The sequence below is a fragment of the Coregonus clupeaformis genome, chromosome 24 (assembly GCF_020615455.1).
Source record: "Coregonus clupeaformis isolate EN_2021a chromosome 24, ASM2061545v1, whole genome shotgun sequence".
NCBI lineage: Eukaryota > Metazoa > Chordata > Actinopteri > Salmoniformes > Salmonidae > Coregonus > Coregonus clupeaformis.
The window spans coordinates 60,757,284-60,768,434 of record NC_059215.1 but is presented as its reverse complement, the minus strand read 5'-3'; the positions used below and the strand labels follow the sequence as shown (position 1 = coordinate 60,768,434).

Sequence of the window (11,151 nt, the reverse complement as noted above, 5' to 3'; positions counted from 1 at the left end):
CAATTATTAGAAAATAGAAGAAGTTCAAGATGACGGTCAATCACCCTCGGTCTGGGGCTCCATGCAAGATCTCACCTTGTGGGGCATCAATGATCATGTGGAAGGTGAGGGATCAGCCCAGAACTACACGGCAGGACCTGGTCAATGACCTGAAGAGAGCTGGGACCACAGTCTCAAAGAAAACCATTAGTAACACACTATGCCGTCATGGATTAAAATCCTGCAGCGCACGCAAGGTCCCCCTGCTCAAGCCAGCGCATGTCCAGGCCCGTCTGAAGTTTGCCAATGACCATCTGAATGATCCAGAGGAGGAATGGGAGAAGGTCATGTGGTCTGATGAGACAAAAATAGAGCTTTTTGGTCTAAACTCCACTCGCCGTGTTTGGAGGAAGAAGAAGGATGAGTACATCCCCAAGAACACCATCCCAACCGTGAAGCATGGAGGTGGAAACATCATTCTTTGGGGATGCTTTTCTGCAAAGGGGACAGGACGACTGCACCGTATTGAGGGGAGGATGGATGGGGCCATGTAGAAATCTTGGCCAACAACCTCCTTCCCTCAGTAAGAGCATTGAAGATGGGTCGTGGCTGGGTCTTCCAGCATGACAATGACCCGAAACACACAGGCAGGGCAACTAAGGAGTGGCTCCGTAAGAAGCATCTCAAGGTCCTGGAGTGGCCTAGCCAGTCTCCAGACCTGAACCGAATAGAAAATCTTTGGAGGGAGCTGAAAGTCCGTATTGCCCAGCGACAGCCCCGAAACCTGAAGGATCTGGAGAAGGTCTGTATGGAGGAGTCGGACAAAATCCCTGCTGCAGTGTGTGCAAACCTGGTCAAGACCTACAGGAAACGTATGATCTCTGTAATTGCAAACAAAGGTTTCTGTACCAAATATTAAGTTCTGCTTTTCTGATGTATCAAATACTTATGTCATGCAATAAAATGCAAATTAATTACTTAAAAATCATACAATGTGATTTTCTGGATTTTTTAGATTCCGTCTCTCACAGTTGAAGTGTACCTATGATAAAAATTACAGACCTCAAAACCTGCAAAATCGGCAGTGTATCAAATACTTGTTCTCCCCACTGTAGATACTTTTGTACCTGTTTCCTCCAGCATCTTCACAAGGTCCTTTGCTGTTGTTCTGGGATTGATTTGCACTTTTCGCACCAAAGTACGTTCATCTCTAGGAGACAGAACGCGTCTCTTTCCTGAGCGGTATGATGGCTGCGTGGTCCCATGGTGTTTATACTTGCGTACTATTGTTTGTACAGATGAACGTGGTACCTTCAGGCGTTTGGAAATTGCTCCCAAGGATGAACCAGACTTATGGAAGTCTACAATTTTCTTTCTTTCTGAAGTCTTGGCTGATTTCTTTTGATTTTCCCATGATGTCAAGCAAAGAGGCACTGAGTTTGAAGGTAGGCCTTGAAATACATCCTCCAATTGACTCAAATGATGTCAATTAGCCTATCAGAAGCTTCTAAAGCCATGCCATCATTTTCTGGAATTGTCCAAGCTGTTTAAAGGCACTGTCAACTTAGTGTATGTAAACTTCTGACCCACTGGAATTGTGATACAGTGAATTATAAGTGAAATAATCTGTCTGTAAACAATTGTTGGAAAAATTACTTGTGTCATGCACAAAGTAGATGTCCTAACTGACTTGCCAAAACTATACTTTGTTAACAAGAAATTTGTGGAGTGGTTGAAAAACAAGTTTTAATGACTCCAACCTAAGTGTATGTAAACTTCCGACTTCAACTGTATGTCCTGGCCATCGAGTTGTATGAAGTCCTCTCTAGTGGCTAAAACTTTCGTCAACTCGAAAATTTACTTTTTAAGATGAGACGGCCTCAATGGCACTACCCATGCTCTCACAGACGCCATCGTGACACAGAGATGTTATGTCTATGGTCCTGGCCCATCACCATATATCACAGCTACCCCAGTGGCAAGAAGTTAATACTGAAAAAACTAACTATAGGCCTACATTACATAAATGTCTCCTAGCCTCCCACGCATAGGCTACTTTCTGTCCCTAACACAAACTAAATACAACAACAAAATAGAAACATTTCTATCAAAACTCAAATTAAATAAAAACTAGCAAATCAAGTCTAAAAACTAACTGAAACTAAACTGAATTTCTAATAAAAAAAACTCAATATTAAATCACAAAACTATAATATCCTTGCAGCGATCACTAGTGGCTGTTCAAGCTAGAAATTATGCAGAGGCGGGCTGCTAGTGACCCAGTGAGCTTGCTAGATGTAGCCTAGGCATATAAAACGTTGCTTAGCTTCCTGCTAACCGAATTAAACTGTCAACATTGTCAATGTTTATAAAATGTATGTTGAATACAGAGAAAGTAACAAACCTGCTCTATACAACTTTATCTCAGGTTTCAGGATGATGACAAGCAGCCCCTGTAGACGGTCGTTGTCCTCTTTCGATAGATAAACGTTGTCCTGGTCCTCTGATATCGTTTTTGTAACAGCTCTGAATATCTCCTCTGCATCCCCTGTACATCATTGGTTAAAAAAATCACTCAACTCCAATTTAGACCTTTTTTTTTTTCTTCAGATAATGCCAATAGCTAGCTCCTGTTGTGTTCCGTCACCCGTGAAGCCAACAAGAGTAATGAAGAACTTCCAGGTCAAGTTTTTTTAATCCTTCAAAGTGAGCGTCATTTCACGTAAAACTGTAAAATGAATAATAAAGGCTAAAATGAATTTATTATCAACATCTTATACTAGTTATAAAACACATGGATCTCTTGAAGTAATTATGTGATATTTGTTTGGTTTTTAAACATGGTTCCCACTCTTTTCAATAAATAATTCTATAACTTTTCCATTAAAATGTTTACCATGACTTCCAAAGAAGACAGTATTCAATAGGGGGCAAAACACACCATAACTACACACTGAAGTAGGTATCATACATGCGTACATAAACAATGTATCAATTCCCTAGTGGAAATTCCATTAGTTCAGGTAGAGAATGGCTACTGGTGTCTAGTGGGCTGAACTGAAATCTAAAATGGTTTCTACTGGACTCAATAGGACCAGTTCATGTGACCGTTTGAGATGGGCTCGGTTACAGCTTGCATCAACATGGGTTTCATCAGATCAAGATAATCCAACGATAGTGATAAGGTTAACTATTTGACAGATGTTGTGCAGTTATTGCCTGGCTGTGTCACATGGAAAGTTATGGAAGATGACTATACAGCGTAATCAAGTTAAACTATGAACAATAGTAACTGTATTTGTAGAATTACAAATAGCCAAAGTCATAGAGTATATTATTCACCCAAGATACACAAGTGGAAGTTACAAAATGTGCCTCAATCTTCAGTCTGATGCCCTTCCCCCACACAGGGCACAGTCATGTTCCCGTGCATTCTCTCCATGTGTCCTCTTAGGCCTTGCTTTGTTTTGAAGCAATCATGACTTAGCCTACATAGTTTCTTCTCAGTGTGTATTCTTCTCAGTGTGTATTCTCTGATGCCTATTCAATGCACTTCTGCCACTTAAGCATTTGAAAGACGGCTTGGAAGATTGCTCCAGCGTGAACGTCTCATACACAATGTCAAATAAATATTTTCTAGTTCTGGTAGAATGTGGTTTCTCCTCTCCGTCTCCTCAGCTGATTCAGATTCAAATAGTTAGTGAAACATTTACAACAATCCTGACAGCAATATAGTTTATCGCTCATGTGATTCTCGTGACCGCCAGTGCTGAAATATCTGCTACTATAGCAACAATTATATGATTTTCCTTGTGTGAATCCTCATATGTGTTGTCAGATTACCTTTATGACGAAAATATTTGCCACAATAATGACAGCTATAAGATTTCTCCCCTGTGTGAATCCTAATGTGAGAACTCAGATTACTAGGACGAGCAAAACATTTGCCACAGACCTTGCAGCGATGTGGTTTCTCGCCTGTGTGAATCCTCCTATGAAGCTTAAGCTCACCAATGCGAAAGAAACATTTGCCACAATCATGACAGCGATGAGGTTTCTCCCCTGTGTGAGTCTTTATGTGATAGTTCAGATATCCAACTTGAGAAAAACATTTGCCACATTCACCACACCGATGTGGTTTCTCTCCTGTGTGGGCCTTCCTATGCGATTTGAAGCGGTCAAGCCGAGTGAACACTTTGTCACAATCCTGACAGTGATAAGACTTCTCCCGTGTGTGGGTCCTCATATGAGAATCCAATGTTCCCATCTGAGTGAAACATTCACCACAATCACTACAGCAAAATGATTTATCTTCTGTATGACTTCTACTTTGCACTGGGGATTTCAGATCCATGGATTTTCTACCCTTCAATTTGCAGTGGGGCTGAGAGTCACGGGTTGGCTCTGAGGAATCATCTTCCTTAGGTTCTGTTTTGATCTGTTCAGTAGAGGCCATTCTGTCTTTGTATTCTTCACTTTGGGTTTGTGAGGACTGAGTTGGGTACTGATCATAGTCACTTTTCACCCAGGCAGGAGTGAATACAGAGTCTTCCTCCTCCTGGATGATCCCGAATTCCTCCTGTTCCTCTTTAATCTGTATGGGGTTCCAATTATATTGTCCCAGACTGGGGCTCCATTCCTGCTTACAGTGCTGCTGCTCAGGGGGAAACTCCTCTTCAGAGACAATGAACTGCTGAAAATCTGAAGGGAAGGAGAAAGGATGAGTTAGAACTGAAATGCTGATGAGATAGGTGTTGATGATCTGACATAAGATAATGGGGTCTAAAATAGGCTATGTTCAGGATTTCGCACTAATCTGTGCTGTTGTTGATTGACCCAAACAGTTTGTGTATATAAATGGTCAAATCATTTTTACCAGCAGCCGCAGTCTGACTCGACTGATTATAATGGAGAGGGCATAGCTCAAGCTAAACAACACTAATGGTCCATTTAAAAAACGCAAGGGTAGTACAACCAGCGACTTAATGTCTTCAGTAATCTCTGTTAACCCAGAACTAAAGTATTGCGTAATTGGTCAGCTGCTCGATTAAGTTGTGGGTCCATCCGTGTTAAGAGAATAAATGCTAGAATAAGGACGAGGAGCTTCTCTTTGCACGTTACGGGCCAAATGTCCCCTGCCGAAATTTTAAAGACGCTATCCACCTGTGAAATGGTGAAATCCAAGCACCGGAACTATTGCTGCTCGTTAGCTATCGGTGCCCATAGTATAAAGACAGATCTACGGTACCATTTATGTTTACGTAGTCTGTCCATGAGAGATTGTCTACAGAGCTTGTACTTAATGAACAGGTTATATTGTTTATTCTATTCACTTTTTTTATTATTAATATTGACTGGATTTGGGGCCTCCCGTGTGGCGCAGCGGTCTAAGGCACTGATCAGTGCTAGAGGCGGCACTACAGATCCGGGTTTGATCCCAGGCTGTGTCGCTGCCGGCCGCGACCGGGAGACCCACGAGGCGGTGCACAATTGGCCATGAGTCGATGATACCGTTTTTGATGTGCCACGCAGCCATTGGTAGATGCATGCAAGGTCTGAGCAGGGGAACACGACCATTGACTTGACCATTTCTTGACTAGTGAGGGGATTTGATTAATCTGGCCCGGGTAAGCGTGTTTTGCAACGGGTGAAAGTTGATTGCATTCTTTTTAGAAACTGGCTGCCTCCTGGGGGTGAGCGCCAGGTGCCCCGTTCAAAGTCCACGGTGAAGTCGGCTCAAAACACGTGGAGTAATGAGTAGGAATCTGTGGTTTCACATGCAAAAGTGATTGCTTTTGATAAAAATGCTTTTATCTGCCTTTCCAATGAACATTTGTTTGAAAATTAAAACATATCTTATGGAAAATAATGTTGTAGGTTTCTGGACAACGCAACATGCTGCCTTGTTGACAAAATGACCAAGCGGCGCTGATTACCGTTCGATTTGACAAGGGCGCTCCTCCCTCACCGCTTTTCCTAGTTCACGTCACAGGCCATAAGCCGGCTCCCCGCGACTCAGAATAATCGAATCCGCCCCATGATTAGCTCAAAGGCTGACAATAACCAGTTATAGCCGTACCTAGAGAGCCAGGTGCTGCTAATGAACGAGGAGGAGTCTGGCGTGACTCAAGCGAGGATGGCGGAAGCAGGTGCAAACGTGGATCTTGAATCTGATGGCGGGGGAATAGTGGAAGACTGGACTGTAGGGAATGGAAAAAGGAGCAAAGTTATGTTGAAAAATGTGCCCTCTTACATGGTAGGAGTACAGTTTGTAGAAGAGGAGCGGATGACCCAAATGCCAAACTTGAGGAATCTGTTTGTGATATTTAAACTGGAGGGGAAAGTATTAGGTAAAGTTAAAGCTGTGAGGATCACGAGAAGTGGGCTAGTTTTGATTTCTTGTACTTCTGTGGAGCAGAAAGAGCGTGTGTTGTGGCTCATCCGATTTGAAAAACATGCCGTGTCGTGTGTACACTACCATTCAAAAGTTTGGGGTCACTTAGAAATGTCCTTGTTTTCGAAAGAAAAGCAAAATGTTTTGTCCATTAAAATAACATAAAATTGATCAGAAATACAGTGTAGACATTGTTAATGTTGTAAATGGCTATTGTAGCTGGAAACGGCTGATTTTTTATGTAATATCTACATAAGCGTACAGAGGCCCATTATCAGCAACCATCAGTCCTGTATTCCAATGGCACATTGTTTGCTAATCCAAGTTTATCATTTTAAAAGGCTAATTGATCATTAGAAAACCCTTTTGCAATTATGTTAGCACAGCTGAAAACTGTTGCGCTGATTAAATAAGCAATAAAACCGGCCTTCTAGAGACTGTTTGAGTATCTGGAGCATCAGCAATTGTGGGTTCGATTACAGGCTCAAAATGGCCAGAAACAAATAACTATCTTCTGAAACTCGTCAGTCTATTCTTGTTCTGAGAAATGCAGGCTATTCCATGCGAGAAATTGCCAAGAAACTGAAGATCTCGTACAACGCTGTGTACTACTCCCTTCACAGAACAGCGCAAACAGGCTATGACCAGAATAGAAAGAGGAGTGGGAGGCCCCGGTGCACAACTGAGCAAGAGGACAAATACATTAGAGTGTCTAGTTTGAGAAACAGATGCCTCACAGGTCCTCAACTGGCAGCTTCATTAAATAGTACCCGCAAAACACCAGTCTCAATGTCAACAGTGAAGAGGCGACTCCGGGATGCTGACCTTCTAGGCAGAGTTGCAAAGAAAAAGACATATCTCAGACTGGCCAATAAAAATAAAAGATTAAGATGGGCAGTCAGATTAAAAATCAGCCATTTCCAGCTACAATAGCCATTTACAACATTAACAATGTCTACACTGTATTTCTGATCAATTTGATGTTATTTTTAAAATGGACAACAAAATTGCTTTTCTTTCGAAAACATGGACATTTCTAAGTGACCCCAAACTTCTGAACGGTAGTGTAGCTCTTCGGAGCAGGGCACCAGTCAAGGGGGTAATATCGGGCATTTCATGGGGAGTTGATGTTAAAGAAATTAAGAATATCCCTGGAGTGGTTGATGCACGTCGGATGAATCGAGTGGTTAATGGAGAGAAAGTGAAGAGTGTCTGTCCTTTTGTTTTTTTAAGCGGAGTCCCTGCCTACCCAGGTGAAGCTGGGATATGCGAATTATCATGTCAGAGCATTTGTGCCAAGAGTAATGCAGTGTAACCACTAAAGCTTTTGGACATGTGGAAAGTGTATGCAGAAGGGAAAATCCGAGATGTCCATGTTGTGGACGAGATCATCTAATGTGTTGTAGAAGTGTCGAGAATGTGAAGTATTGCAAATGTGGTGGGAACCATGAAGCGACGTCTTTGGAGTGTCCGGCGAGGGTGAATGAGGAGTGGTATAGTGGTCTAAGGCACTGCATCACAGTGCTAGCTGCGCCACTAGAGATCCTGGTTTGAATCCAGGCTCTGTTGTAGCCGGCCGCGACCGGGAGACCCATGGGGCGGCGCACAATTGGCCCAGGGTAGGGGAGGGAATGGCCGGCAGGGATGTAGCTCAGTTGGTAGAGCATGGCATTTGCAACGCCAGGGTTGTGGGCTCGATTCCCACAGGGGGCCAGTATGAAAAAATATAAAATAATGTATGCACTCACTAACTGTACGTCGCTCTGGATAAGAGCGTCTGCTAAATGACTAAAATGTAAAATGTAAAAAATGATGAGGTTGCAAGAGTTAGGGCTAATCAGATGATATCATATGCAGCAGAAGGGTTGAGGGATTGAGTGGTCCTGAAGAGTCCATGGTGGTGGATAGGCTTTCTCTGCAGGCGGCAGGGATGGCCTCTCACCAGCAGGACCCAGAGATGTTACGTGTGAAGATTTTTATGGCAATGGTGGTCAATGGCACAGCTAACATGGAGAAGAGGAATGGAAGGATGGACGTTATTGTGAATGCAGCAGAGCGGTTCCAGGGACTGAAGGATTTTTCGGGAAAGGATTTAGATGAGGTACTGGAATGAGCAGTACCACCCTCTCAGGCCCCGGAGCCTGGGGAGGGAGTTATGGAATTTTGAAGGACAGAGTTAGAGCTTGTTAAGTTAATTGTGTTTTAGTTTGTCCCCCTCCAACCGAATGGAGTTTATTTATTTCACCCCAGTACAGTTGGTGGCGGTAATGCACCATAAACATTGGATGCCAACTGCCGGTAAACACAGAAGAAAGAAAGAAAGAAAGTCAGGGTTGCCATGTCCGTAATTTTCCTGTCAAATTCGGCTACTTTGAAAACGAAGTCGCAGGTGAAAATGTATTAGTCACAGGTTTTTGGGCTACTTCTAAATTGCACTGCGGCCGCCATGAGATTTCTCTTAATAAAAAAAACATGATTAATTTCACTGACCTACTGCCGCTGACTATCTGCTGAGTGAGTGAGTTAGAGTGGTGGAGAGGGAGGTGCAGCTGAGTTTACTAGAGCCAACACAGAAAGCGAGAGAAACTGAGAAATAATCATTCAACAGTTTCAGAGAGAGGATCAAACTATGTGCTTTCTTTATGGGTAGGGTATACAAAAATGTCTGGGATAGTTCAAACAGACTCTGGGACAGTTCCTGGACAATAGATCCACATTCATACAACTAGGCCTACTGTAGGCTACATCCCAAAATGTTAAAAAGCAATGAAGCTGATGTAACAGATCAGAACTTTTAGCTTAAAATGTTGATCAGCTATTATTTCTAAATATTATTAGCGCAGCAAAGTGCACAAGGCTATGCGCAAATGTTCTAAAATTCAATTAGCGGGAACACACCATTTTAAAGAGTGCACCGCACATTCGAGTGGTTTCATGTGAGAGATGAAAATATCTGTTAGAAATTTTGAAAGATGTAACATGGGTTGCTAATATGACTAGGATTGTGAATGCTGACTCCGCTCGATCTGAACGAACTGTGCTTCAAGTATGTCAAAAGAATTTAAGACTTTAGACGTTAATGTTAATTATCCTACATTATAAATTGTCAAACATGACTGGCATTTAGCCTATATTTATGTAATTAAAAGTCTAATTAAAGTTTGCCTACTTTTTCTGGCGCCTCCCTCATGTCAGCATCGGTGTGGACATGAGGCTGTAGCCAATACGCATATACAGCCTAGGCTACACTTTTACATGTAGGCCAATTATTTATGTACATTTATGTAAAATAGATGTAAATATTATTCCAATGTTTGGCTTTTTAGAATAAACATTTTTATGTGAATTTCTGGCTATTTCAGTAGCAGGCTAAGCTACTCTTATAAGCCTTTTAAATTACCGAATGACCTAGGTCCTAGAGTAGACCCATGTTGGCACATGGTAAAATAAAAATAATAAGTATTTTAATATGGGACAGTTAATCTTCAGTTTGGGACGATTTAAATTGCACCTCGGGACGAGATGAAAAAAGTTAGTCTCGAGCCCTGTATGTGGCAAGCTAGCTAGCATTGCCAGAAAGAGGAGAGAGAGAGCTGTGCACAGCGGAGCAGAGGTGAGGACAGAGAGGAACCTATTAACTCCATTACTGACTGTCCAGAGGAATGGATGCCTGCTGCCACACTTGAATGGACATTTTTTATGAAATAAAAGAAGCCAAAAAGCAAACTGTTGGAGCTTTTGGATTTCTATACTCCAGTTGAAAATACGATTATTTTAGAGTAATGTGCCTTGTGTTAATACCATTTTACAATAATGTTCTGAAAAAAAACAATATGTTTTAACCATTCACTATCATGAACAAAGGGAGAAATGCAGAGAACGAGGTAAAGCAATTTTACCAGTTGTATTTAGATTTTCATTATGGAGACACCTATTGGATAAAGGTGGCAACTCCTCTCTTGCTGCGCAAATAAAAATGTGGAACTAGTTTTTAGGACTTTTCGGCCAATTTTCAGTGGCCAGTGAGCTAGAAATGATAGAAGACCTGGCAACCCTGAAGACAGTTACAAATCGATAGCCCACCTTCGTCATCGTCAGTGTTGTCCGCATCATTGCCATAGGCCGCGGGGTAATTGCCCGAAGGACTGTTGGTTTTCGATGAACCACTGGTAACAAGCGTCTGCCCTTCTTTGCCACTCACCGACTTGTACCTCGACTCAGACAGGCTGAGTTGCTTCTCTAGCATTTTGATTTGCTCCTTGCTTTGAAAGACTTCTACACTTAACGCTCCACAGCAATCCTCTACTAACTTGCAAATCTCTGTCACGGCAGCGGAGGCTAGAATGTCCATGACAGAGCTTATCCGTTGACGCAAAACACTCGTCTCCGACATTTTAAACCCTTGTTTTATTTCAACGGTCACAACTACTGTAGCTAGCGATGAAGATTCTAAAGGTTTTTGTCAGCAGCTTATTCACGAAATAGTAATAGTTGTAAAGAGTATATGGCTTCTCGTTATCAATGTTTCGCCATTTTCGATAACTGTGTTATTTTTTGCGTGCGCATCCTGTCGGAGTTTAGATATACAAAAAGATAGAAAGCGCCACCTACCGCGTGGAGACAAGAAGGTGCATTACTCAGTCAAATCTTTGAGCACTAATTATTGAATTTGGCGTATTCTGACTGTAGGAATTATTCCTATGGTTTGCAGAATCATTGTTTAATAATTGAGTAAATCATGGTTTTTAATATTGTTATTGGTTATCATGTTATCAACT

At 42.1% G+C, this 11,151-nt stretch overlaps 1 protein-coding gene across 1 annotated transcript; it reads right to left on the bottom strand.

The window, feature by feature from the left end:
* Positions 1–2,663: 2,663 nt before the first annotated feature.
* Positions 2,664–10,930, bottom strand: LOC123481855 (zinc finger protein 583-like). The gene is made up of 2 exons (XM_045207378.1): positions 10,457–10,930; positions 2,664–4,680 (listed from the first exon to the last, which is right to left on the bottom strand). Exons 1-2 carry the CDS (start codon positions 10,764–10,766, stop codon positions 3,776–3,778), a joined length of 1,215 nt encoding a protein of 404 aa, XP_045063313.1. The 5' UTR covers positions 10,767–10,930; the 3' UTR covers positions 2,664–3,775.
* Between the last annotated feature and the right edge of the window lie 221 nt (positions 10,931–11,151).